Source organism: Ceratotherium simum, chromosome 26 (genome assembly GCF_057802395.1).
Source record: "Ceratotherium simum simum isolate JZ-2026a chromosome 26, ASM5780239v1, whole genome shotgun sequence".
Taxonomy (NCBI): Eukaryota; Metazoa; Chordata; class Mammalia; order Perissodactyla; family Rhinocerotidae; genus Ceratotherium; species Ceratotherium simum.
In genome coordinates, this window is record NC_141925.1 from 15,105,637 (window position 1) to 15,131,119 (window position 25,483).

The 25,483-nt window shown below is 38.5% G+C and overlaps 1 protein-coding gene across 5 annotated transcripts in view; it reads right to left on the bottom strand.

Annotated features, from left to right (window-relative positions):
• Positions 1-25,483, bottom strand: part of SMG1 (SMG1 nonsense mediated mRNA decay associated PI3K related kinase) — a 106,880-nt gene that overhangs the window by 70,193 nt on the left and 11,204 nt on the right. For 2 of the 5 annotated variants that reach the window (XM_087417024.1, XM_087417022.1), the window contains exons 2-9: positions 12,155-12,315; positions 11,333-11,488; positions 9,023-9,159; positions 7,402-7,460; positions 5,910-6,123; positions 3,528-3,653; positions 3,046-3,118; positions 1,718-1,815 (exon numbers count right to left, since the gene is read on the bottom strand). In XM_087417024.1, the coding sequence (XP_087273150.1) occupies positions 1,718-1,815; positions 3,046-3,118; positions 3,528-3,653; positions 5,910-6,123; positions 7,402-7,460; positions 9,023-9,159; positions 11,333-11,488; positions 12,155-12,315 (1,024 nt within the window). Of the gene's footprint in view, positions 1-1,717; positions 1,816-3,045; positions 3,119-3,527; positions 3,654-5,909; positions 6,124-7,401; positions 7,461-9,022; positions 9,160-11,332; positions 11,489-12,154; positions 12,316-15,989; positions 16,048-25,483 lie in introns of those variants that run through there. The other 3 variants (XM_087417025.1, XM_087417023.1, XM_087417026.1) reach the window with 3 other exon arrangements.

The window sequence follows — 25,483 nt, forward strand, 5'->3', positions numbered from 1 at the left end:
CTCAGATATTTACTTATTATATACTCAGATGGTATTGGGAAAAATAAACTCTAGTACATACATCATAGTTATATATAGGTATAAATGGAGCCAGGAACTTTTGCCATTCCTGAATTAGTCTTTGCTAAAATCTCACTGCAGGTATTCTTTGAGTCACTCAATTCAACAATAAGTACTCCACACCAACATCATGCACACGAGGGGGTGGGGGAGATTTAGAAAATTATAAGATTTGGTTTACAGCCTTATAATCTAGCTGAGGAAATAAGATATACTCAAAAGGAAAAGATTAGGGCCCGGCCTGGTGGCACAGCAGTTGAGTTTGCGAGCTCCACTTCAGCGGTCCGGGGTTCACAGGTTCGGATCCCAGGCGTGGTCCTATGCACCGTTTAACAAGCCATGCTGTGGCAGCATCCCATATAAAGTAGAGGAGGATGGGCACGGATGTTAGCCCAGGGCCAATCCTCAGCCAAAAAAAAAAAGAGGAGGATTGGCAATAGATGTTAGCTCAGGGTTAATCTTGCTCCAAAAAAAAAAAGGAAAAGATTAGCAAAAAATGGGATACTAGAACCAATATGTACCTACATACAATTAAGCACCAAAATAATCGAAGAGAATTAGATTTTACGGATATCAAGGGGAAGACTCTCTACAGAGAGGCAGATAAGCTTCAAAAGTGGGCTAGGAACAAAGACTTTTGAGGGGTGGGGGAAAAGCAACATGTGGAAGCAAAATACTCCCTCACTTTTCTCTGAAAGGCAGTGAACAGACCAGTACAGTCAAAAGTAGTGAATTCTTTTTGGCTAGAAGTAGCAAAGGTATAAAGAAAAGATGAAGCTAAATCTTTTTTTTTTTTTTTTTTTTTTGCTGAGAAAGATTCACCCCGAGCTAACATCTGTCGCCAATCTTCCTCTCTTTGCTGAGGAAGATTCACCTTGAGCTAACATCTGTGGCCAATCTTCCTCTATCTCATATGTTGGTTGCTGCCACAGCGTGGCTGATGAGTGGTGTAGGTTCATGCCAGGAATCCGAACCCGTGAACCCTGGGCCGTCAAAGCCGAGTGTGCCAACCTTAACCACTATGCCACCAGGCTCGCCCAGAAGCTAAATCTTTATGGGATCCTTGAACAATAAACACGAATCATGGTAGATCTGAGTAGGGGGGCAACACAAAGAGATTCAGACAGGAGATGGCAGATTAAGCCATGACGTGGGGCCTGGAAAGCCAAGAACCAATACTAGAGACTTCAGCAGCACCCTTAACACTGCTATATTGTACTTCTACAGCTCCAAAAGTCGGCTGAAACCAAGTCTTGTCCTCAAAAGCAGGATCTAAGATCCCTAATACATGTAAGAGGAAAGTCTTTAGGGGCTTTTATACAACATCAATTCACCTTACTTTTTAAGACTCTTTTTGGTAACAAGAAATACGAGTGAACTACAGAAAACAGCCTCAGAAAACTATTAGCTATCAGGATTACTTCCAGCATTGCAAAATTAGGCCTGCAATTTTTCTTTTAGTCTCTCTGGTAATTCTGTTGGTAACCTAAAAAAAACATCTAAAATAAAATTTTAAATACTGCAATGGTCTTGTAATTTCTGCTAAAATGTCAGATGGTCTGAATTATTTTAAAATAAATCTAGCACTGTTTAAGATTTTTGTTTTGTTTTTTTCTTAACTGAAATTTTAAGAAATAACAGCTTTCTATATACTCACCTCAGCATATGCCTCCATGTCCTCTAGAAACTGACCAAGAAGAGTGGTAGAAAAAGCAAGATCAGCTACCCAAAACGGCTCCAAACTCTGCAACCACCCTAGGAATCATACAAGAAATTTTGAAATAATAGGAAAAAAAAAAAAATCCAAATTTAAAAATATATTTAAGAGCCTTGTTTTAAAACATATCTGGCTTTCAAGTTGCCCACTCTTAAAACATGCCCTATGTCATAAAATGAGGACTGTTAACTGTTCAACTTGCTGATCATGATTAACCAATGTTTCCTTTTTTTTTTTTCAAATTTTTATTTATTTTTTGTTGAGGAAGACTGACCCTGAGCTAAGGTCTGTTGCCAATCTTACTCTTTTTGCTTGAGGAAGATTGTCCCTGAGCTAACATCTGTGCCAGTCTTTCTCTATTTTGTATGTGGGACGCTGCTACAGCACGGCTTGACGAGCGGTGTGTAGGTCTGCACCCGGGATCCAAACCTGCGAACCCCAGGCCACCAAAGCGGAGTGCACAAACTTAACCACTACACCACTAGGCCAGCACCCAATGTTTCTTTTAAGGCTGCAAAAATGAACAATCTCCAGAAATTAAAATGTATACCTCACATCCTTATTTTTTTAGCAGATTTTATATTCATGTTGTCACTACACACGTCTTAGACTAAAATGCTACAATCTACCAGTAGCCTGTCTTCCTACTCCAGGGCCACACCTAGCTACCAAATGTGTACACTCATCTGCCCAGTGGAAATGGGACAGAACCACTCTCACCCGCATATCCTATTTTCAAAAGTTTATTCCACCAAATAAGCTAAGAGAAACTATAGCACCTGGAACAAGTTGAAATGTCCAAATAAGTCCCGCTAGTCATTCACTTTACTCAAAAAAAAAAAAAAATTCTTTATCATTATGACAGTTCTCCAAATTAATCCATTTTTTTTTTCATAATAAGAAAAACAAGTCATAAATATCCAGGGTATTCTACATTTCATATATTCTACATTCTACATCTCAGGGTATTGCCACTCTGCTATCTCCTCCTACCAGCACACACTACAAATGCCTTGGGATAAGTCCTTTCAATTTCTCAGACACAACATTACAATCTGCATTTACTCTCCCTACCTACTACGAAGTACACAATGTTCCTTTGAAAAGATAAATTTACCTAACAAGTAATGTTCATTTATAATAACCAAAATATCTCTGTGAAGCAATTATTTTTCTTTCATTACCAAAGAAATAGTATTAACAGCTAGTCTTTGAGGGACCAGTGCTCCTTCCCACAATATTTAAATGGTATATGCTGAATGACTTACCAGACACCTGCTGTGTGAGTGAAGGTTTCTGAGTATGATCTATATGCCATCCAACTAATATATCAACGGTATCCTGGACAGAGACAAAGAGAAGGTGGTCAAGCTCTTTAAGGTCTTACTGCTGTTCCACCTGTGGACCATTTCAGAATAAGAGATCCTAGAAAGAGCATCTATGTTCTACCTACTTGACATTATACAAACTTAGAAAGGGAGATGGCAAGGCAGGAGACTAATGGACCTACATTATGACACTAATGAAATGATATTTTTTCTTTAAATATCTTTAAGGTATTAACATCAGAAAGTACAGACAGTGTTCTTTATAAAAACAATATTACTGCACCATTCAATCTTGGACCCTCAAACATCACTGATTATACTCAAAGGAGCATATGCTTTCTTTCCCATCTGATTCCCCAGTCCTCATACATGCAACCAACTCCTCACCACATCATCTGCAAAGAGGGTGCTGGGGAACTCACCCTAAAATTAGTGCTGAAAATATGAGGGTAACATCGAGCCACCAAAAGAATACACTTAACACATTTGCAAAGTAACTCTGGTGTATCCACATTTTCAAGAATAGACTGCAGGCTGGTCATTACAAGCTAAAAAATAAAAGTTGCAAACCATGAACATTCAACAAAACAGGGAGAAAACAAGCAAACTAGGTTCATTATTTAATAGTGACTATATCCAAAACTGATTATGATACCAGAAAACATAAATTCTATAGTTTTAGTTTAAAAAAAATTTAAAACATTGCATTCCACCAAGATATTAGGCTGAAAGCAAATACTGTTTTTCTCTTCTTTAATGTCTGTTAACACTATTCCTAAGTAAAGTCTGGTTACATTACTCCTAAGTGCTCTCTTTAATACCATGAATGTGGTTAAATTTCAAGTACAAAAACTAACATGTGCTTGGGAAACTTTTCTTTAAAGTATAATTACTTGCCAATTAAAAATATAGAACAAATTTTGTACAGTTTATGTTTTAGGATATTAGTACTTGCTTCAAATTGGAATGACTTGGAGAAGATTAGCATGGCTCCAACATATGAATGACATGCAAGCTCACAAGTTACCACTATATATAGATAGATTTTTAAAATAAATATACGGCATACCACTGATAATATTTTGTAGCTGTTAAAAACCACTTTTTGCCAAAAGGAAAGCTCTTGTTTACAAAAGAATGATGTTATAAATATAGAAGAAATGCTAGAATTAGAAAACCACCATTCTGCAACAGCCAATGTTATATAATCTACCCAGGCACAAAAAATCACTGAGTGAAATATTACTAAGAAACAGGATATTCAGAAGGTCTCACGGTATCATGCCCTGATTACTAATTACAAAAGGAGAAAAATAAGCCTTCACAATAGAAACATCTGGTGGTTATCACCTCAACCAGGGATCAAACTCTTCCTCTCAGAGTGAGACAACCTGAGGTTATGTGCCTGCCGCTGCAATGCAATAGTAAGTATGAACCCACAAAGTAACGGTGACCAAAATGTTTAAATTGAATCTAATCAGGAAGAAATAATCAGACAAACCCAGAAAGTAGAACATTCTACAAAATAAGGGGGACAAAAAAGGTACAGAGAACCACTCTAATTAAAAGAGATTAAAGAGGCACACCACCAAACACAATGCATGAATCTTGATGGGATCCCGGGTCAGGTAAGATGAAAGCTACAAACAGCATCTTAAGGGCAACTGCAGAAATCTGAATGTGGATTGTATTACATAAAAAAATTAATTTTCTTAGATATGACTATGATATTGCTGTTATACAGAATAGCCCTATTCTCAGGAGATGTATGTTGAAGCATTAGGGGGGTGAATTGTCATGACGTGTGTAATGTATTTTCAAGTGGTTCAACAAATAAGTGTGCATGTTTATGTGTAGAAATAAAACAACTACAGCAAAGTGTTAATAAGTGACAAATCTAGGTAAAGGCTATATAGGTACTTATTACACTGATCTGTTTTTCTGTGAATTTGAAAATTCTCAAAATAAATACTTGGAGAAACGTTCACAATGTAAAAACTGTATACAGAATAAGCTCAATCTGGTGTTATGCTGCTTTTAGTTACAGATAATTTTTTGTATCTTTTCCAAAATTTTTTCATAACCTCTATAGCCAAGGGAAAATGAATTTTTTAAAAAGGCAGAATAGAATTATTTCTTATGTCCGTTTTTTTTTAAAAAACGTTACGTAACCAAAATAAAGCATATCATGAATTGTAAAGAAGCAAAAATAAATAAAAGATATCAGATATTCTAAAACACCAAACCCTAATTTTTAAAACCATTAGCTCAACAAAAATTTAATGACTTATAACTTTGCTCAAAATTAAATTGGGAATGATCTTTTAATGCATTCAGATACAGAAAAGTGAAATAAAACTAAGTAGAGCTAATACTCATTTATACACAATTATTTTACATCACTTGGAGTAAGAATTTTTGACATACTACCAAACCTAAAAAGGCCTAAAATGAGTTGTGATGTTTAGTTTTTGTCTTCCTCAAAAAAATGTGAAGCCCCCTCCTATCTAGCTCCTCTCAAGGAGTTCCTATTTTTAAATCTGCAAATGATTCTAGTACTAAGCAAATTCAAAGGAAAGCTTCTAAAAGGCGAAAAGACAAAATTAAACAACTAACTTATTTTAAATCTACCCTTAATGTGTATCCTTTACTCAAATTCAGAAGGAGGAATTTTATTCACATCATATTTACTATCAGTAGATACCCCTATTCTAAGTTTCCTCTCTTCAAGCTCCCTTCCAAGGACATGTGTTAAGGACAATTTTCTTCCCAAGCAAACCGTCATTTTTGCCCCTCAGTCTTACCTGCATTACAGATGAAAAGGCTTTCTTTTCTCCTACAGTCTCTAGTGCTTTGTAGGTGGCACATAAGTAGAGGAGTTTAACTTCATCTTTTGCAGATGAGCTAAATTTGCTAAAAATCCATTTGAAGATCTTCTCAGCCTCATAGCTCAGAGAAGCACAAAGAAGGCCAAGACAGCAAGCTCCCTCCTGTCTCAACTCCTGAAGCAATTTGCTACTGTGTTTATTTTAACGTAAACAAAACAAAACACACACAAAAATCTTAAGCTTTCAAAGATGACAAGAATGACACATCCTACAAAAGAATGTTTTAAAAGATTTTTTAAAAATTTCTATTCAAACTACATGAAAGGTTGAGATTTTATCCACTTTAAGTAGTCTATCTATCCCACAGTTCCCAGAAGTACCTTTGTTAGACATTAGATTTTCTTTTACAGAATCAATTATTTACAAACAGTAAGGAAAGGCCCAGAAATACTAAATTTAAGGCTTCAAATTCTATCTCAAACTACATTAAATGATTCACAGAAAAGGGCAGAAACAAATGATCAGATAAAAACACACTATAAATAACTATATACTATGTAATGTTCAATATGTTAGGACCATAAAAATAGGAAATTTTAATACTTAAATAATAAACTTAAAAGGATAACACTGATTTAAGTATGTATAAGTAACTATATAAAATAAAACCATCAAAAAGCAGTAAGGTTTGTGACCTGCTGAGATGAATTTTTGGGTGCTTTCCAACACTGCAATTCTTTGGGAATCACCATATGAAGAAATGACTCTGCACACCTTTGGAGAACCCCAGTAGCCACAGAGAATAGATGGTTTGAATCCACCATTGCCCAAGAAGGAAGCTCCCTTTCACCTCTATTCTCTAAGCAGTTTCAAAATTCTCTAGTTTACAAAAGTTAATCGCATTCATCCAAGCCTGCATTAAGAGTTTATGTCATTCTACAAGTCAATGCTCAACTATTCGGTCATGTTGACAAATTAAAAAAAAAAGGAATGGTATTCCCTTTCACATGAATTCCACTTGTATTCAATGGTAATTAACGTGTATACTGTAACACAAATAAAGATGACAAGAGAACGCAGTGAAACATTAAATAGATGTTCATAAAAGAAACCAATGGGTTTATCTTCTTGTATGTTTTTTAATAATTTCTAAAAATACATTTATTTTTATTTTTATTTTTTTTGTGTGAGGAAGACCAGCCCTGAGCTAACATCCAATGCCAATCCTCCTCTTTTCTGCTGAGGAAGACTGGCCCTGGGCTAACATCCGTGCCCATCTTCCTCTACTTTATATGGGACGCCGCCACAGCATGGCTTAACAAGCGCTGCATCAGGCGCGCCCGGGATCTGAACCAGCAAACCCCGGGCCGCTGCAGCGGAGTGTGCGCACTTAACCACTTGCGCCACCGGGCCAGCCCTAAAAATATATTTTAAAGTCTTTTAAATTTAACTATTATTAGTTACTTACCTTTCATTAAGCACATCATGTACAGCAGCCAAGATATTATCCAATTGTTTAACTAGTACCTTAAAAAAAAACACATTTATAAAAACATAAATTCCTATACTTTTTTGTGTGTGTGTGAGGAAGACCAGCCCTGAGCTAACATCTATGCCAATCTTCCTCTTTTTGCTGAGGAAGACCGGCCCTGAGCTAACATCTATTGCCAATCCTCCTCTTTTTTTTTTTTTCCCTTTTTCCCCCCAAAGCCCCAGTAGGTAGTTGTATGTCATAGTTGCACATCCTTCTAGTTGCTGTATGTGGGACACCGCCTCAGCATGGCCAGATAAGCAGTGCATCGGTGCACGCCTGGGATCCGAACCCGGACCGCCAGTAGCAGAGCGCACGCACTTAACCGCTAAGCCACAGGGCTGGGCCCCCTATACTTTTAAGAGTAACATTGTGTACTTTTTCTCTTGTTTTCCCCTCCAAATTATAATTGGACAGCACCTTACTTTCCTTATTATTCCCAGTCCCCCACATATAACAGGAGTGTCATAAGTTTACTTGCAGATTATCAAAGCAATTTATCCAGAGAAAACAGACCTATGATCATCAATGAAAAAAATAAATTCAAAAAGCTTGTTTAATTTACTCCGAAATGCATTAAAAAAAAAAAAAAGATGGATTGGTTGAGGGAGGGAGAGATATGTGATAAAGAAGTATGGTAGGGCCGGCCCTGTGGCTTGGTGGTTAAGTGCGCGCGCTGCGATGCTGGCGGCCTGGGTTCGGGTCCCGGGTGCGCATTGAGGCACCACTTCTCTGTCCATCCTGGGGCCGAGTCCTACATGCAGCAACTGGAAGGGTGTGCAGCTATGACATACAGCTGTCTGCTGGGGCTTTGGGGGCAAAAAATAAATAAAATCTTAAAAAAAAAATAAGAAAAATAAATAAATTTCTTTAAAAAAAAAAAAAAAAAAAAAAAAAAAAAAGAAGTATGGTAAAATGTTCATGACAGAATTTAGATAATGGGCATATGATGTTCCCTATAAAATTCTTTCAATTTGCTGTATATTTGAATTTTTTCATAATAAAATTGCGGGGGGGGGGGACTTGCTTTGAACCAAATGTTTATTTGACTCACAATACCGTTCTCATTAATTTTCTCCTGCTTCATATCAAGTTCTTAAATTAACATTAGGAGAATTACTCGGGGTGCAGAGTAATTTGTAACTGCACCTGCACTTTGTTCTTTAAAGGGTTCTTCCATTTATTTAGCCCTGGCCACCAGACCTAACTTACCAATGAACAAAATATGTACCCCCTACCTCAATTTCACATATAAAATACAAACAGATATTGTGTCCCAGAACACAGAAAAAAAAAATTCTGAGGACAACAGAATAAACATGTTAAAAGCACTTTATTACAGAATGCATCAATGTGGATCCAACAAATGGTAGAAAATTACACATTAGGGGCATTAAATTCTAGATCATCATAATACAGGCCAAATTAAACTGGAATACCGAGTCCCTGTTATTTTTCCTAAGAAAATCTTTTCCTTCCTGAACCATTCCAGATAGCATTATCTAGTTTATTATGGAAACACACAAATTATCAACATTTCCCAACATACTATACTCACCAGCTTATTTTCTGGTTGCTGAATAAATTCTTTCAACTGCTTTACAGTAGCCAGTCTTCGGTCTCTGTCATCTTCCCGGGTGATCCTCCGAAGAAGATTCGACAGTCGAGACTCATCAGAATAAGACATCGATCGCTCTGTGAACATAAACATTTTGTTATCCATTGAGTATAAATAAACATAGAAACTTGATAGCCCAAATATTTTAAAGTACATCAAAAATCACAGTCCACTGGACAATGAAAGCTCAATGAATGCAGGTCCCGTCACACTTTTGTTCATCACCTTAAACCAAGACCCAGCAGACTGCCAGGGACACAGGAGACCCTCAACAAAGATAAACTGAAGTAAACACCTCATTCCAGAGGACTAGTTGAGAGAAAAAAAATGGCTTAGAAATTATTTTCTTCAGATCTGTTCCAAACTGTTTTCAATATCCAGGTAAAGAGCATGTACAGGTAAAAGACTTCTATAGGTTAGGGATAAAGTCTCAATCAGGCAGAAAAAGGCTATATGCTTCTATTTCTCACCTAGGTATCCCACTGGAGGGGAGCCTCTTGTTCATATTATCATTTTCCTAGGACAAAGTTTTGGTGAATTGCAATCACACATTCAGTTCGACAAATGTCTCATTACCACCTACCACGGGCAAGGCATGTTCTATGTACAATTCTGCCACTAGAAAACCACATAACTCCGAGCCTGTGAGGAGGAGGAACTGGACCAAACTAGCTTTATACTCACTCACTAGCTTTTAGCCTACACACGTCTAAGACTTCAAACACTATAAAGAAACAGTATAGCCTTTTTTTTTTTATAATTTTTTTTAAATTTATTTTTATTTTTATTTATTTTATTTTTTTCCCCCAAAGCCCCAGTAGATAGTTGTATGTCATAGCTGCACATCCTTCTAGTTGCTGTATGTGGGATGCGGCCTCAGCATGGCTGGACAGGGCGGGCCCGGTGGCGCAAGCGGTTAAGTGCGCGTGCTCCACTGTGGCGGCCCGGGGTTCGCCGGTTCGGATCCCGGGCAGGCACCGATGCACCACTTGTCAAGCCATGCTGTGGCGGCGTCCCGTATAAAGTAGAGGAAGATGGGCATGGATATTAGCCCAGGGCCAGTCTTCCTCAGCAAAAAAAGAGGAGGCTTGGTAGATGTTAGCTCAGGGCTGATCTTCCTCACAAAAAAGAAAAAAAAAAAGGCAGCATGGCTGGGCAAGCAGTGCGTCGGTGCGCGCCTGGGATCCGAACCTGGGCCGCCAACAGCGGAGCGCACGCACTTAACCGCTAAGCCACAGGGCCGGCCCCAACAGTATAGCCTTTGACTTAGCTTTCCACTTCTGAAAATTTAACCAAAAGAAATCATTTTTTAAAAGTTATATGCCAATATGCACAAAGATGTTCACTGAGATACATATCAAAAACACACACCCCAAGGGAAAAAATGATCATAAGCTAAATGTCCAAAGAGTAATTATAGCCAACAAAGGGTATAAATCAGAAATCCTGATTTCACACTCAGCTTTACCAATAAAATTAATTTCTCTTTTAGAAAACAAAGATCAGGGGCCGGCCTGGTGGCGCAGCAGTTAAGTGCACACGCTCCACTTCAGTGGCCCACGGTTTACAGGTTCAGATCCCGGGCGCGCACCGACGCACCGCTTATCAAGCCATGCTGTGGCTGTGTTCCATATAAAGTAGAAGAAGATGAGAACAGATGTTAGCCAGGGCCAATCTTCCTCAGCAAAAACAGGAGGATTGGCATCGGATGTTAGCTCAGGGCTGGTCTTCCCCACAACAAAAAAACAAACAGAAGAAAACAAAGATCATTACTGCTAATTCTCTGAATTATCGAGGCATTTGACCTACAGAGTGAGGATTGTGTTATAAGGCAGAAAGTGGTATTGGTGTATTTAACTGTAGAACAGGGCCCACACCATATACACCCATACCCCCCACAGGCCCTAGAGTTCAAGGACTTCCTGTAGCAAGAGCCCACTAAACACCATACATTCAGCGTCCAAGACAATCAGGAAAATCCTTTCTTTAAAATCTTATCCAGTCTTCTCATCTTATTTTTAAGAGAATTCTCTTTTAAAAAGTATTAAACCCTTTCCTGTGGAAATTTACTCTAACAGTTCACAGGAAAAGAAATGCAAACAATTATCACCTGCACGTGTTTTTCAACTCAGAGTAAACTAATGAACTTACTCATGTGGGAGGCATTAGCAAGAAATGAGGCATCCAGAAGAGGAGCTACAGGTCTTGGTGGAGGCATGTGGAATTGGCCCCCAGTTTGCCCAGCCTTACCCTGTGACTTCCTCATGTCTTTGATGGCTAGCGCACGATTGCCATGCTGAACACTGGTGAACTCAGGGCTGGTCACATTGTTAACCCTCAGCTCTTGCCCCAACGACTTCCGACCATAAGTATTTTCCCCAGATCCTCCATTGACACTGTAGCCACCTACAAACAGCAACATTGACATTATTTTAATAGGGCTCTTTGTTTCACTCAATCAATTCTTGACAGTTCAGGATCTTATTACCCATTCTACAGCTCAACCAGCCTTCCTCCTCCTACTCTTCCCCTGTGCTGCCTGCCTTGAAATCATTTTGATTTCATTTTAATATCTTCAATGGAAGGTAAGGAGAGAAATGAAAACTAAATTAAGTCAGATTTTTGCACTTTGGAAACTTTTTAGAAGTCTAGAGGAGAGATGGTAGTCGGGAGAAGACTTCAGCCTTAGTGATACTGTTTTCTGTTTTTTGTGGTTTTTGGGGAGCAAGGAAACTGCATTTACTTTTTACGTGTATGAAAAGAAGATTTAAATTTAAAAAAATTTAAGGGGGTAAACTTATTATGAAGTTTCAAAAATAGCACTGTATTTAATATTTGTTTATTTATTTACCACATAGCTCTAAGTCCAGGGTTTCTTTCCTCTGCACCATGGTGTGTTGCCTATTATAAGCTGCCATTTTCTTTGACATTTTATATAAATATAAAATATTCATATTTTAAACTATTAGAAGAAAGAGAGAGAGAGGTGGGGAAGGGAGAGAGAGAAGAGAGGGGTAGGTAGGTTAAAAACAAACAGAAACCAGGCCTCTAGCAATAAGGAAACATATATACCCTTTTCGTCATTCTGTATGTCAGCGTGGACTCTGGTATCATCGTGCCTTTGCCGAGACACCACAGCTGAATTTGAAGACTGCAGTCCATAAGACGAAGACCCACCCCTATCTCTGGATGAATATTTTAAATTATCTGGGTCGGCTGATGCACTATCAGTTCTGTAAAGAGAGAAGGGTATACAATTAGAACTTTAAACAACACTTTAATAGCCCAAATCATAAATCTTTCTTTTATGCAAGCCTCTCCCTTGTCTCCACCTTTTGAATTTTTTAAATCATTACTATTATAAATAAGCACTGAAGCGTCTAGTGAAGTCTCAACTGGGAAGGGACTGTCAATGGATGAAATGCCAGCTCTTCAGCCCCTTCTACTCTTCTAAAGACCCATTTAGAAATATGAATAACCACTAGGACTAGGATGCCAATTCAACCCGCTTTGCTTGAGACTTGACTGGTTTGAGCACTGAAAGTATTATGTCCTAGGAACTCCCTCAGCCCTGGGCAAACTGGGACTGTTGGTCAGCTAGCCCAGGATTCTCCTCACATGATTTCACAAAAGGAGCAATTCTTTCTAAACTTTCCTCCCAGGAGAGGGTTAATCAATGGAAAAATCAATCTTCCTAGTCATAAAAATAAAAAACACTGGCAACATATCAGGCAGGGTCAATGTGTTACCAAATTATTTTTTAAAGTACTGCCTCATGGCATTGTGGCATTCTCTCTCTCTCTCACCTGAATTCATAACTTGATTATTTGATGTGAAAGTAAACTGCATAGAATACCTTTTAAAATGATAAAAAGTGAGGAAAATAAAAGATATCAGGAATCCAATAAACCTGAATTTGAAGGTTGCAGTCCATAATCCATGTAAAATTTGAGTACTGTCCAGAATAATCTCTGATACTTGGATGTTAATAAACAAGTGGTACAGTCACAGGGTAAAATCAGGGTCCTTATCTAAGGATCAGCTTTATGCCTCACTGTCCTTACAGTAAAATAGGGAGCTGAGCTTCCTAATTTCTCAAGAGCCTTATTCTTCCAACCATCAATCATAAAATATCAAGAAATAACAACACTAAATAACCACGGGGCCGGCCCCGTGGCTTAGCGGTGAAGTGCACGTGCTCCGCTACTGGCGGCCCGGGTTCGGATACCAGGCTCACACCGACGCACCGCTTTGTCAGGCCGTGCTGTGGCGGCGTCCCACATAAAGTGGAGGAAGATGGGCACGGATGTTAGCTCAGGGCCAGTCTTCCTCAGCAAAAAGAGGAGAATTGGCAGACGTCAGCTCAGGGCCAATTTTCCTCACCAAAAAAAAAAAGAAAGAAAGAAAGAAAAGAAATAACACTAAATACTCTACGGCAGCATATTAAAAATACCCCCCACCTCCCCAAAAAAGTTCCTCTCCTACTGATACTTCTGAGAGGAACAACCTTCTGGGAAGAAAAAAAAAACTTTTATGATACTTACTAAACACACCTTCTGAACCCATAATTATTTGGAATTAAGGACACTGGCAAGAGCAGAAACTAATCTAGTCCTCAACCCCGGTGCTCCTCCCCTACTTGTAAAAATGACTGCGGTGTTTGTCTATAGACTTCATTCAGAGTTTATCATCCTTTCGTTGCCCTCACTCACAAAATACTAAACATGAAACTTTGCATAGGCTCAGTCAGACACCCTGATCTGTCCTTACTGCAACCACTATTAATATAGGATGTAGACAATAGGTCCAATTAAACTTGGATACTTAAGTGGCACAAATCTAAATTATTCCTACAGGCTCTCAATCTGAAACTTGATACAATTCCATAATCTTAGCATACTGAAATAACTAAGGCTCCATAATGGAATATATTCTTCAAACAGTCAGGGTTCACTAGTTGACAGACAAAGCTTAGCACTTTCAACATATGGAAAAATAAAATCTATGGAATTTCAAGAAAAAATGTCTGAGGATATTTTCTAAGTACACTAAGTCTATAAGCATTTAAATACCTTTAACACTAAATGAAGCATGAGAACTTTTTAAAACGTAAAGACATTCCCCATGTATCTAAAAACTGCACATTAAATGTGCACCTATAACGAACCATAACATATCATTAATTTCTGAAAGAGAATTGAAAAATAAAAGAGCATATGAGCTTTTCTGACCGATTTTGAACTTGTCTGTATGTATGGCACCTAACACAACCTGGAAAAGTAAGCTGTTAGAATGAATAAATAAAATAAAATAATTCTGAAACACCAAGATAACTGAAGTCTACCAATATTTAAATGTCTGAATTTCCTGTTTTCATTATGTTTATATATCATATATACGTCCCTTACTATTAAAGAGTTAAATATTTGTATCGTTTTCCAGTGACATAGCAGTAAACATAAGGCAGCAGAGAATACAAGTTAAAAAAAGATCTGGGCTCAAATCCCAGCTGCAGCACTGAAACAGTATGTGTCACTTTGTACAAGGTACTTAAATCTCATAGCCTTGGTTGTCTCTTGAGTAAAATGGGGATAATATTTATCTGCTCAGTTGTCTCTTGCATAAAACAGGACATAATACCTATCTAACAGGTAAGATTGTTGTAAGGCTTAACTAAGATAATGAATTCTTAAGAGATACTTAGCTTACAGGGTATACTCAAAGTTATTATGATCATAATACTAAATAAACTGAAGGTTTCCAGTCTAACAGACAAATAATGTATAAGCAGTTCATGACTTTATGAATACAATCAAAATAAGTTTTTACACTCGATATATGGCAGCTGATTTTAAGTTCTTCATGGAAAAAATTAAGCAATCCACTGCTACCAACAAATCCATTTCTAACTAGGGAACATTCAATTTTAAACTAACTGAAAAAAACCAGGAGTGACTTCCCAATTTGTTAGAAATACAGGTTTTAAAACCCCATGAGTTATGAAGATCAAGATTTTTTTTTTTCAGAATTTGGGTTTTCAATAATATAACAAAGGGGTCAGCCCAGTGGCGCAGCAGTTAAGTGCGGGTGCTCTGCTTTGGCGGCCCAGGGTTCGCAGGTTTGGATCCCGGGGGCGCACCAACGTACTGCCTGTCAAGCCATGCTGTGGCAGCATCCCATATAAAGTAGAGGAAGATGGGCACAGATGTTAGCCCAGAGCCAATCTTCCTCAGCAGAAAGAGGAGGATTGGCATCAGGGCTAGTCTTCCTCACAAAAAAAAAAAAAATAAAAATATAACAAAAAAATTCACTAGGGTAGAACCACTGTCTCAGAACTGTCTAAAAACTCCCTAGTTGCCAAGTTCTTTTAACACAAACTGATCAAAACACTTCCAACCAGAATTCAAGTTATAGGTATTCTGAACCCAAAGGCACAAAATGGCTCAGCATTTATAAGAAATCTCTTATTTTTATATCTAGACTGCTTAGGTCTCAAAAAAAGTCAGTATCAGGCTGTTAGTACCAACAAGATCATCCAGTCCAATAAAAGAAAACTGTTAAAGAACGGAAATGAGCACTTAAAATGAGGGAATCAAAGGTACAAAACAGAAAATGCATTTTTGAACTCAAAGAGGCAGGCATAAATGTTAAGCTAGTTATAAGGGCTGAAAAAGCTACCATCTGCCAGAATTAGTGTCTCAATTTAGTGATAAAAGAAAATGTTATCTGTTAAGACTAACTAGCAAGGATCCAAAAATACCTCCACAGCCCCTTTAATACTCTAAAAATATTATGGAGAGAGAGAAAAAAAACAAAAAAGAAATGCATAAATTTCCCCAAAATGATTAAACTGAAGTTAAAGCCTGATGTACATGCCACACGAGAGGTAAGTTTCTAAAGCTCATACCTCAAAAATCGCATACTGTATAATATGGAGCCTTTGTGATGTTTTGCATCAAGTCAATCTGTAAGACAGTAGTTACAATATTAGTGAAGACAGTGGGTTAAAACATTGTTGTTCAAACATGAAGCAAATATCATTTATGGGTTAGGTGCTTTTAGTTGAACTATGGCCCTCTAGGGTTCATATGTTGAAGCAAAAATTGAGATGGAAAGCCACTCTGTGCTTTAGAGGATAGAGAGGCTGACGGTGGCAACCAAAAAAATCTTTAGTACGTAAGAGACTTTAAATGTTAACTATAACATACAAATCACATGCAAATATAGTTACCCCTCATTTTAGTTACCTATTCTCAGTACACAGAAAATGTAACAAATCTGAGAGGTCATTCACTTTTGAATGACCCAAATCCTCAGGCCTCACACCAACAACCCGACCATGTGTTAGGGGCTAGTATCTCCTGGCTAAATGTGGTCTTGTGGTCCAGTGTTCTTGAAAACATCATAAAGTGCAACAACAACAACAAAAAGCCACTCTGGCAGTATGAAAGTTAGGGAATTCCGTAAAGCATCCCGAAATGACTTGATGCAAACACCACACCTAGTGGTGCCACTGGAATAAGCATCAGATTGCTTCAGGTTGTTTTTAACTAGACTTATTAAGGGATTTTGCTCTCATGGTGAGATCTAATTTGTAATGGATATCAACCAGGAAATGAGATTTGCACTAAAGCCAATAAGGTGGGAATGCATTTATTCTCTAAAGCAATGGTGCTCAAAGATAGTGTCACTGTCACAAAGCAGTTGTAGAATATGCTGTGAGTTTTTCATACTAACAGTTAATCCCCTGAAAAAGATTTACCTTTTAGAAATAAATTCAAGGTTATCCCTGTGATGTCTCTTACTCACCTGGATTCAGACATGCTTTCATGAGGGATAAGAAAAAAGGTGAAACTATGCACAACCCTGGGCCTTGTGTACATCACGAGTCTATGGCTAAAAAATTCATTTGGGAGGCTCAGGGACTTCAAAATTTAATAAAACAGAATTGAACCATCATGCCAAAACTTATGAGTTTACATCAATTTTGCAAAATTGAAATATTAAGAGTTAATATAATTTCTTGATGAAACTTCTTTAGCTACTTAAGTATTGTCTGTAATACCAAATCTTAATTATCTATTTATGGGTTCTTTGTTACCAATTTTAATCATTAATCAAAACTCGCAACTAAACAGCCACTGTAGACTCAAGACAGACAGCCCTGGTGGTCTAGTGGTTAAGATTCAGCACTCTCACTGCCACGACCCAGGTTCACCTCCCCGTCAGGGAACCACACCACTCATCTGCTGGTTGTCACGGTGTGGCAGCTGCGTGTTGCTGTAATGCTAAAAGCTATGTCACCAGTATTTCATATACCAGCAGGGTTACTCATGGTGGACAGGTTTCAGCAGAGCTTCCAGACTAGACAGACTAGGAAGAAGGACCTGGCCGCCCACTTCCGAAAAAATTGGCCATGAAAACCTACGAACAGCAACAGAGCATTGCTGATACAGTGCCGCAAGGTGAGAGGACGGCACAAAGAGACCAGGCAGGGTTCCTCTCTGCTGTACACAGGCTCGCCAGGAGTTGGAATCAACTCCACGGCACTAACCACCAAGACTCAAAATATATTTAACTATTGTAAAATTGTAAAGAATTTTAATTTTACCTCGCCCAAAGAGAGGTCTGGCCCTTACTCTCAGCTTCTGGAAGGCAATCTCTAAACTTCTGGAATGTCATGCCTAATAAGAATTTCCTTGTTCACTTGGGGCCTTTGAGCCACACCAGAAAGTATACCAATGTGATTTATGGCAGGGGCTTTGAGTCACATGGATCAGCTCAGTCTCCAGAAGGGCTGGAGACTAAGTTCAGCCATGTGGGCAGTCAATCACGGAGCCCCAGTAAAAACTCTGGACACCAAGGCTGGGTTGAGCTTCCATGGTTGGTAATACTCCATGCGTATTATCACACACATCAACACCAGGAAAGCAATACTGTTCACAACTCCACAGGAAGAGGACAACTGGAAACTCCACATTAGGAACTTTCCTGGCCTCTACCCTATGCACCTTTACCTTTGGCTGATTTTAACCTATATCCCTCAGCTGTAATAAAGTATAACCATAAGTATAATAACTTTCAATGAGTTCTGTAGGTCCTTCTGGTGAATTATCCAACCTAAGGGTAGTCTTGGAGATCCCCAAACCTGCAACTGATGTCAGAAGTAAGGGTGATCTTATGGACCTCTAACTCTGTACCTCTAACTCTGTACCTATATTTAAAATCACTAAATGTACTGTAACCCCAAATTTAAAAGACTGTAAATTTCAGTTTTTAATAACATCTTTAGCAAACATAATAAAGATTTGACTTCAGTATAGTTTATTTCCCTTCCAAGGAATCTCAAACACCCTCTACTGACAGACCTCTACTCAAATTAACCAGAAGGAACAAAGCGAGTAACTCCAGGAGGGTACTACATCAGATTTTAACCTTTGTTTCATGTGCACAATTGTCTTCAGTGAAAAGGCTGGTGAACACACCACCCCCATGTAGTTCTCTGACTACAACTGGGTCTTCAATGCTGCCCATGTTTCCCTGGCCAGGGTTCTCTCCTTTCCAAAACAGCTTTCAACCTTTCGGCACCTTCCTCCTTCCCCCAGCACTACCACTGGATGACCTTACCGATTCCTGCTTCATGAGAAATAGAAACCATTCTACAGCACTCTCAATAATAAAAGATAATAATTTTGAGCTCCTACCAAGTCTGGCAAGCAATTTACCCAAGCAGTTTACATACATTTATCATCTCATTTAATCTTTAACAGAATCCTATCAGTTACCATCTTACAGATGAGGTAACTCAGGTTGTTCCCTATCTGACCTCAAGTCGCACAGCTTATAAAAGGCAGAGCAGGAACTCAAACTCAGTTCTGTCTAACTTTCAAGTTCTTCACCACTCCACCACTGCCTGCCAACTTCTTTCCAATAAATCCACAAACTCATCTACATCTGCACACAGAGCCTTTCCTCCCATCACCCTCACACAAGAGAACAAGGAAACCTCCTATCTCCAGTAACCTTCCGGATCCGTACATTCCCCCTATCTTCTGAGGTATGCCTTGGATCTCCCACTTTCCTACTGTTCATCACATCATCAACACATGAGCACTCACACGTCTTTCCTTTAAAAAAAAGCCCAAATCTTAACTCCCTCTCTCCTTCTAATTGTCTAGCCTCTTCACAGCCAAACCTCTTTGAGAAAAACGCATCTTCCTTGCCTTCAGCCTTCACTCACTTTTCAACTCACTGTAAATCTTGATTTCCCCCTCAGCACTACACTGAAACTGTTCCTGCTAATATAGGAACTGCCACTCATAGCCTACTTGTCTCTAAAATCCCAGAAGCCCTTTCAGGTCATCTTGCTCAATGCTCCCTGATGACTCGCTTTTGACAAGGGTATACTCACACTCTTTCTCAATACCACTATAAAGGTTTTTTTGGTAACTTTAATTCCAGTAACTCTATTTTTTCCCAGTTTAAGTACTTTCTTCCTTCTTCATTTCCTTCTTTAACCAGCTTAAATTTCATGGTCCATCAATTCAGTAACACTCTTGTCAATCCCCCTAACCTCCCTTAATATTTTCCACACCATTCTCGCAAAACCCCAACCCTGGATAAACCCAATTATCAATTATCCATGGTCCATCAGTAAGCACCACATTCCCAGGTCCTCCAATGTTCATCTCGCTTTCTCTACATGCTTATTTAGATCTTCCCTCTTCTCTTCAGATTCGAAAATACTCTACTAAACTCCCTACACACATATACACACACACAAACTCTCTCACATTCTACTTCACCAAGAAAAAAAAATACCATAACACATCTGCACCCAATTCTAGGCCTTGATTAGGATCCCACCTACTTATCTCTTCAAATACTCTTTATCCTGTGGAGGCTACCTTTCCCACCAAACTGAATTCTCTCCTTAAACATGTAAAATTGTCTAATGTCTCGCCTTTAAAAATACAAAAACATATTTTTTAAAAAACACAAAAACCAAAAAACCCCATGAAGCCCACATGTCCCTCCACCAAACAATATGCCATCGCTCTCTGCAGTCAAACTACGAGTTTTCTCTACTCTCTGCTCCCATTTCCTCACCTCTACTAGCTCTTCAATCCACACTGACCCAACTTACGCCCTATTACTTTTGGCAGAACTATGACCTCCAAGTTCCTAAATTCAAGATTTATTTCAGCCTTCATCTTACTCATCCTCTCAGGAGCTTTCACAGGGCTTGCACAAAGGTGTCTTGCAGAGGAATGAGGTGGGCTGAATAAAATCACTTCTTACAATTTGTACAATAACTCTCCCTGCTAAGATCCTGAGAATTCAAAGTAACCAGATTCTTCCCTTCCTTTGGCTTATGGGATGTTATATTCTGCATTTCTTCCTACATTTCTGGTTCTACTTTCTCACAAAACTTTGAAGGCTTGCTCAGCCTCCTCTACACCAAACCACTTGGAGTTTCTCCAAGCCTGACCTTAGGCCCTCTATTCTTCTCACTTTGCACTTTCTCCCTCAATTCATGCTGATGGCAGTGTTTATCCTTTGTATGTCATCAACTCTCAAATCTAGGCCTCCACCATAGATGTCTACTCTGAGGTCCAGACCAATACACCCAACTGTTTAAAAAAACAATCTCAGTGTTCTTATGCCTCAAACACAACTGGCTCCTCTCCTCCCAGAATCTCCATTTTAATAAATGGTACCACGATCAGTTATTTTCTAATAAATGGCACTACTCAATCAGTCAGACATAGTACGTTTCCTGGCTCCAATTCTCCTCTCTATCCCATCTCTCCCCCATATTGCAACAAAAATAATTCTCAAAAAACACAAATCTGATGTCCTCCCACTGCCTTTATTATCCTGCGTACCTTAATTCCCTTTTGAGCTAAACCTCTACCAACCACCCCTTTTACAGTCTATGCCCCATCATCCTAATCTTGCAGTGCCATAGAAAGAATCACCTTGCTTAGCCCCCTGTCTGCCTGGAACAGCCTTGTCCCTGTCCCTCACTAACCTAGCTAATTTCTCTTTATCCTTCAAGTTTAAGGCTTTAAATGAAATCCTTTAAGTTTCCTTTGGAAAATTTCTGATTCCCCTGGGGCTGGCTAGGAGTCCCTGCTATACATGCGCTACCAGAGGACCTAACAGTTTCCTTACCTCTTACACCTTTTGAAAAGCTTATTTAACTGTGTTCTGCCAGAAGACTGTAAATACCAGAAGGGCAGGGGCCTGTCAGTTTTGCTTACCCATACCCCCGTTGCCTAGAGGGCATATAAATTACTTGCGGACTAAATGATTGCCTATTCTCATCATTGAGGCCGTTCTCTTGACCTTGGAATACAGTCCACTAACCCAACTCAATACTAGCTTTTCTTGAAGATTCAACCTGCAACCCACATTTCCTTTCCAAAACATTCTATTAAAATTAATAATATTTTCTTGATTATTTACTACAAGAGCATTAATTAAGAGCTAACGACTCCAAACGGTGAACTAAGATGGTTCCAACCCTCTAAGAATTTACCATCTAAAAAGAAAAAACTTAGGTCAGTATAAGTTCCAATTAGGAATATAAAATGTGGGCCGGCCCTGTGGCTTGGCAGTTGAGTGCACGCGCTCCGCGCTACTGGCGGCCCGGGTTCGGATCCCGGGCGCGCACCAACGTACAGCGTGTCCGGCCATGCTGAAGCCACGTCCCACACACAGCAACTAGAAGGATGTGCAACTATGACATACAACTATCTACTGGGGCTTTGGGGAGAAAAAAAAAAGGAGGAAGATTGGCAATAGATGTTAGCTCAGAGCCGGTCTCCCTCAGCAAAAAGAGGAGGATTAGCATGGATGTTAGCTCAGGGCTGATCTTCCTCACAAAAAAAAAAAAAAAGAAAGAAAAAAACGAAGGAAAAAAGTTTTTAAAAAAAAAAGAGTAACTTTTCTTTCTTTTCTTTTTTTTTTTTTTTTGTGAGGAAGATTGGCCCTGAGCTAACTTCTGATGCCAATCCTTCTCTTTTTGCCAAGGAAGATTGGCCCTGGGCTAACATCTGTGCCTATCTTCCTCTACTTTATATAGGACGCTGCCACAGCATGGCTTGACAAGCGGTGCATCAGTGCGCACCCGGAATCCAATCCTGAGAACCCCGGGCTACGGGAGCGGAGCGTGCGCACTTCACCACTACGCCACCGGGCCGGCCCCAAGAGTAACTTTTCCGAACACAAAAAAGAAGTCAGAAATAGAAAGGACTGCCTTCAGCAATACATTTACATAAATTCTGAATTTTTCATTCTACTTAATATGCATTTTAAAAGCTTTATTTATTTTTGTGCATCAAAGAACACTACCAAAAAAGTGAAAGACAACTCATAAATTGGAGAAAATACTTGCAAATGATATATCTCATAAGAGTCTATTATCTAAAATATATAAGGAAATCCTATAACTCAACAAAAAGACAAACAATCCAATTTAAAAATAGGCAAGACTTGAACAGATATATTTCTCCAAAGAGATACAAATGGCCAATAAGCACATGAAAAGTTCTTCAACATCATTAGGGATTCAGGAAATGCAAATCAAAACCACAATGAGAAACCACACCCACTAAGATAGCCATATTTTTTTAAAAAACAGAAAATAATTAGTGTTGTGACGATATGGAGAAATCGGAATCCTCATACATTACTGGTGGAAATGTAAAATGGTACAACCACTTTAGAAAACAGTTTGACAGTTCCTCAAAAAGTTAAACATAGACCTACTATATGACCTAGCAAATCCACCATTAGGTATATGCCCCAAAGAAGTGAAAACAGGTGTTCAAACAAAAACCTGTACAGGAACATTCACCACAACAGTATTCACAATAGCCAAAAAGCAGAAACCTAAATGTCCATCAAAGGATGAATCGATAAACAAAATGTGGTCTAACTATACAATGAAATATCATTCAGCCATAACAAGCAATGAAGTACTGATACCTGCTACAATATGGATGAACTTTAAAAAGGTTATGCTAAGTGAGAGGTCAGACTCAAAAAAGCTACATACTGTATGATTCCTTTTATATGAAACATCCAGAATAGGCAAATCCACAGAGAAAGAAGATTTGTGGTTGCCAGGGGCTGGGAGGAGGGAAGAATGGGGAGTGACCGCTTAATGGGCACAGGGTTTTCATTTGGGGTGATGAAAAGTTCTAGAACTAGACAGCGGTAATGGTTGTACAACTCCGTGAATGTACTTAAAACCAGTGAATTGTCAAATGGTAAATTTTATGTGCACTTTACCACAATTTAAAAAAAACCTTATTTATGACATTCTTGAAAAGACAAAATTATAGACCAGTGGTTACCAAGGGCTGGGAGTAAAAGCCAACTACAAAGGGGCACAAGAAAATTTCGGGGGATGATGGACCTATTCCATAGCTTGATTGTGGTGGTCATGGTTACAATACTATATGCATTTGTCAAAACTCAAAAAACTATACAGCTTGTAAATTACACCTCAATAAACCTGACTTAAAAGGAAACACATTTCTTTACAGTAAAGGTATAAAAGATAAGTAAAAAACTGTTGGTTTCTTTTCAATAATTCAGTATTTCTTGTCTTATATTGCCTACCATATTTAGCTATTCTAAATGGAAAAGCAAAAATGTAGCACTGGCTTAAAGCTTTCCAATGAAACCAAAGTGTTAGTGTCTGAATTAATTTATCAAGCATAAGAAGAGCTGGAACATAAGAGCTTGGAAAGGATTAACCTAGCCAAGGTACAGAAAGAAACAAAACACTGCACTTATACCAGGAAAAGACAATTGTTATCTATATTAATAGTAAAAAGGTCTAAATTTCTAGAAAGATAGAAATTTTACTCTTTATCATCAATGCCTGAGAAATACCTGCGATAAGTCCTTATAGCACCCCATTTTTTAAAAAAGAAATGCACTATAAATTCTTAATATTTTATTGCCTACCCATTTTGATAGCTTTCAAAATTGTGGCTAAATTCTTATTAACTAACCACTGAGACAACACAAAAATTTTAAGAGTCAAAGCACTAAGGCTGGTAAAATGAGAAAAATCAATGGCTGAGACAGAGACATGAAATTCACTGCTAATTTATTCTAAGCACTTAAGTATTCTGAGGTTCTGTACCTCATCTGGCAAAAATTCATCTCTTACTACGTATTAAGAATATCGGCAGTTATAAAATCCTGCATGCTTTCAATCTCCAATACAGATGTGAATTCAGTGTTCAGTATTCAACAAAAATAATTTTATGCTAAATAACCGTTCACCTAAAGGCTCCTGAATCTAAGGCACCACGTTAATTTGGCTCACTTTCTCTTGCCTTTATTTGTAACCCAAGCTAGCTTACAGCCTTAAAAAGAAACCCTGCTTCAGCTCACATTTGCATTGCTTATCTTACCCTTTTGTCAGCAAGTCCTGGAAGTACTTTAGAAACATCCCATTCAGCCTGGGAAATTGCCAAGATTGAAAGGAAATCTCTTACTCCATGACCTCCCTAGCTGAGGAAGGACAAAAAAACTGCAAGTCTACAAAGACACGTGTGCCACCCCCACCCCCGCCCCCAGGCTCTCCAGTTAAAAGCCAAACGTAGGACAGAGGAGATTAGGCATCACTAAAGAGGTAAACACTACAGGAATCCTAAAAGGAAGTCTTGAAACCAGACTGGGACTCTATAATCAAGGAAAAAGAAGTGTTTTATTAATGTAAGAAATGTGTGCAACCACCTTTAAAAAGTCCTGAAAATAGGCAAATAATGATGGTAGAGTTATTCTGATAAAGTTCCTCTAGCTAATAGACTCAAGTATATCCTCAAGGGACTGACGTGCTTGTGAGATTCTCTAAAAATTACATACTGTAAATCTTCTCTTTAAAAATATTCCTAAAAAGCACTGTGGTTTCCTTTAAAAGTAAACGTACTGTGTAACAGATAACATCATTACCATTATTTTTTTTACAGGTGAGACTGGTCAAGAAAAATGATGTGGTTGCCAAAAATCACTTGTAACACGCTAAGAAAAAACAAAAATCATGCACTTCAGACATAGGTACTTTTAAAGAAGACTATTACCAAGTTAGGCACTACTGCCACAATGGTAAGGTACACCCTACAAATCCTGGGCACAGTCAAGGTTTTGGGGCATCAAAAGAGCAATATTCTACCACGCATCCCTTAACATGTAACATACCTCAAACGTGACGGGAAATATGGAAAAAGATACTGAATTTCATATTCCACACCAGCGATTCTCAACAAACAGGAAGACACTACTAGAAATATCTTTAGGGCATTCTCAAATTATATACATGACCCCCGCCCCAACCCTCTTAAAAAATAAATACACCTTAGAGATGAATCTAAA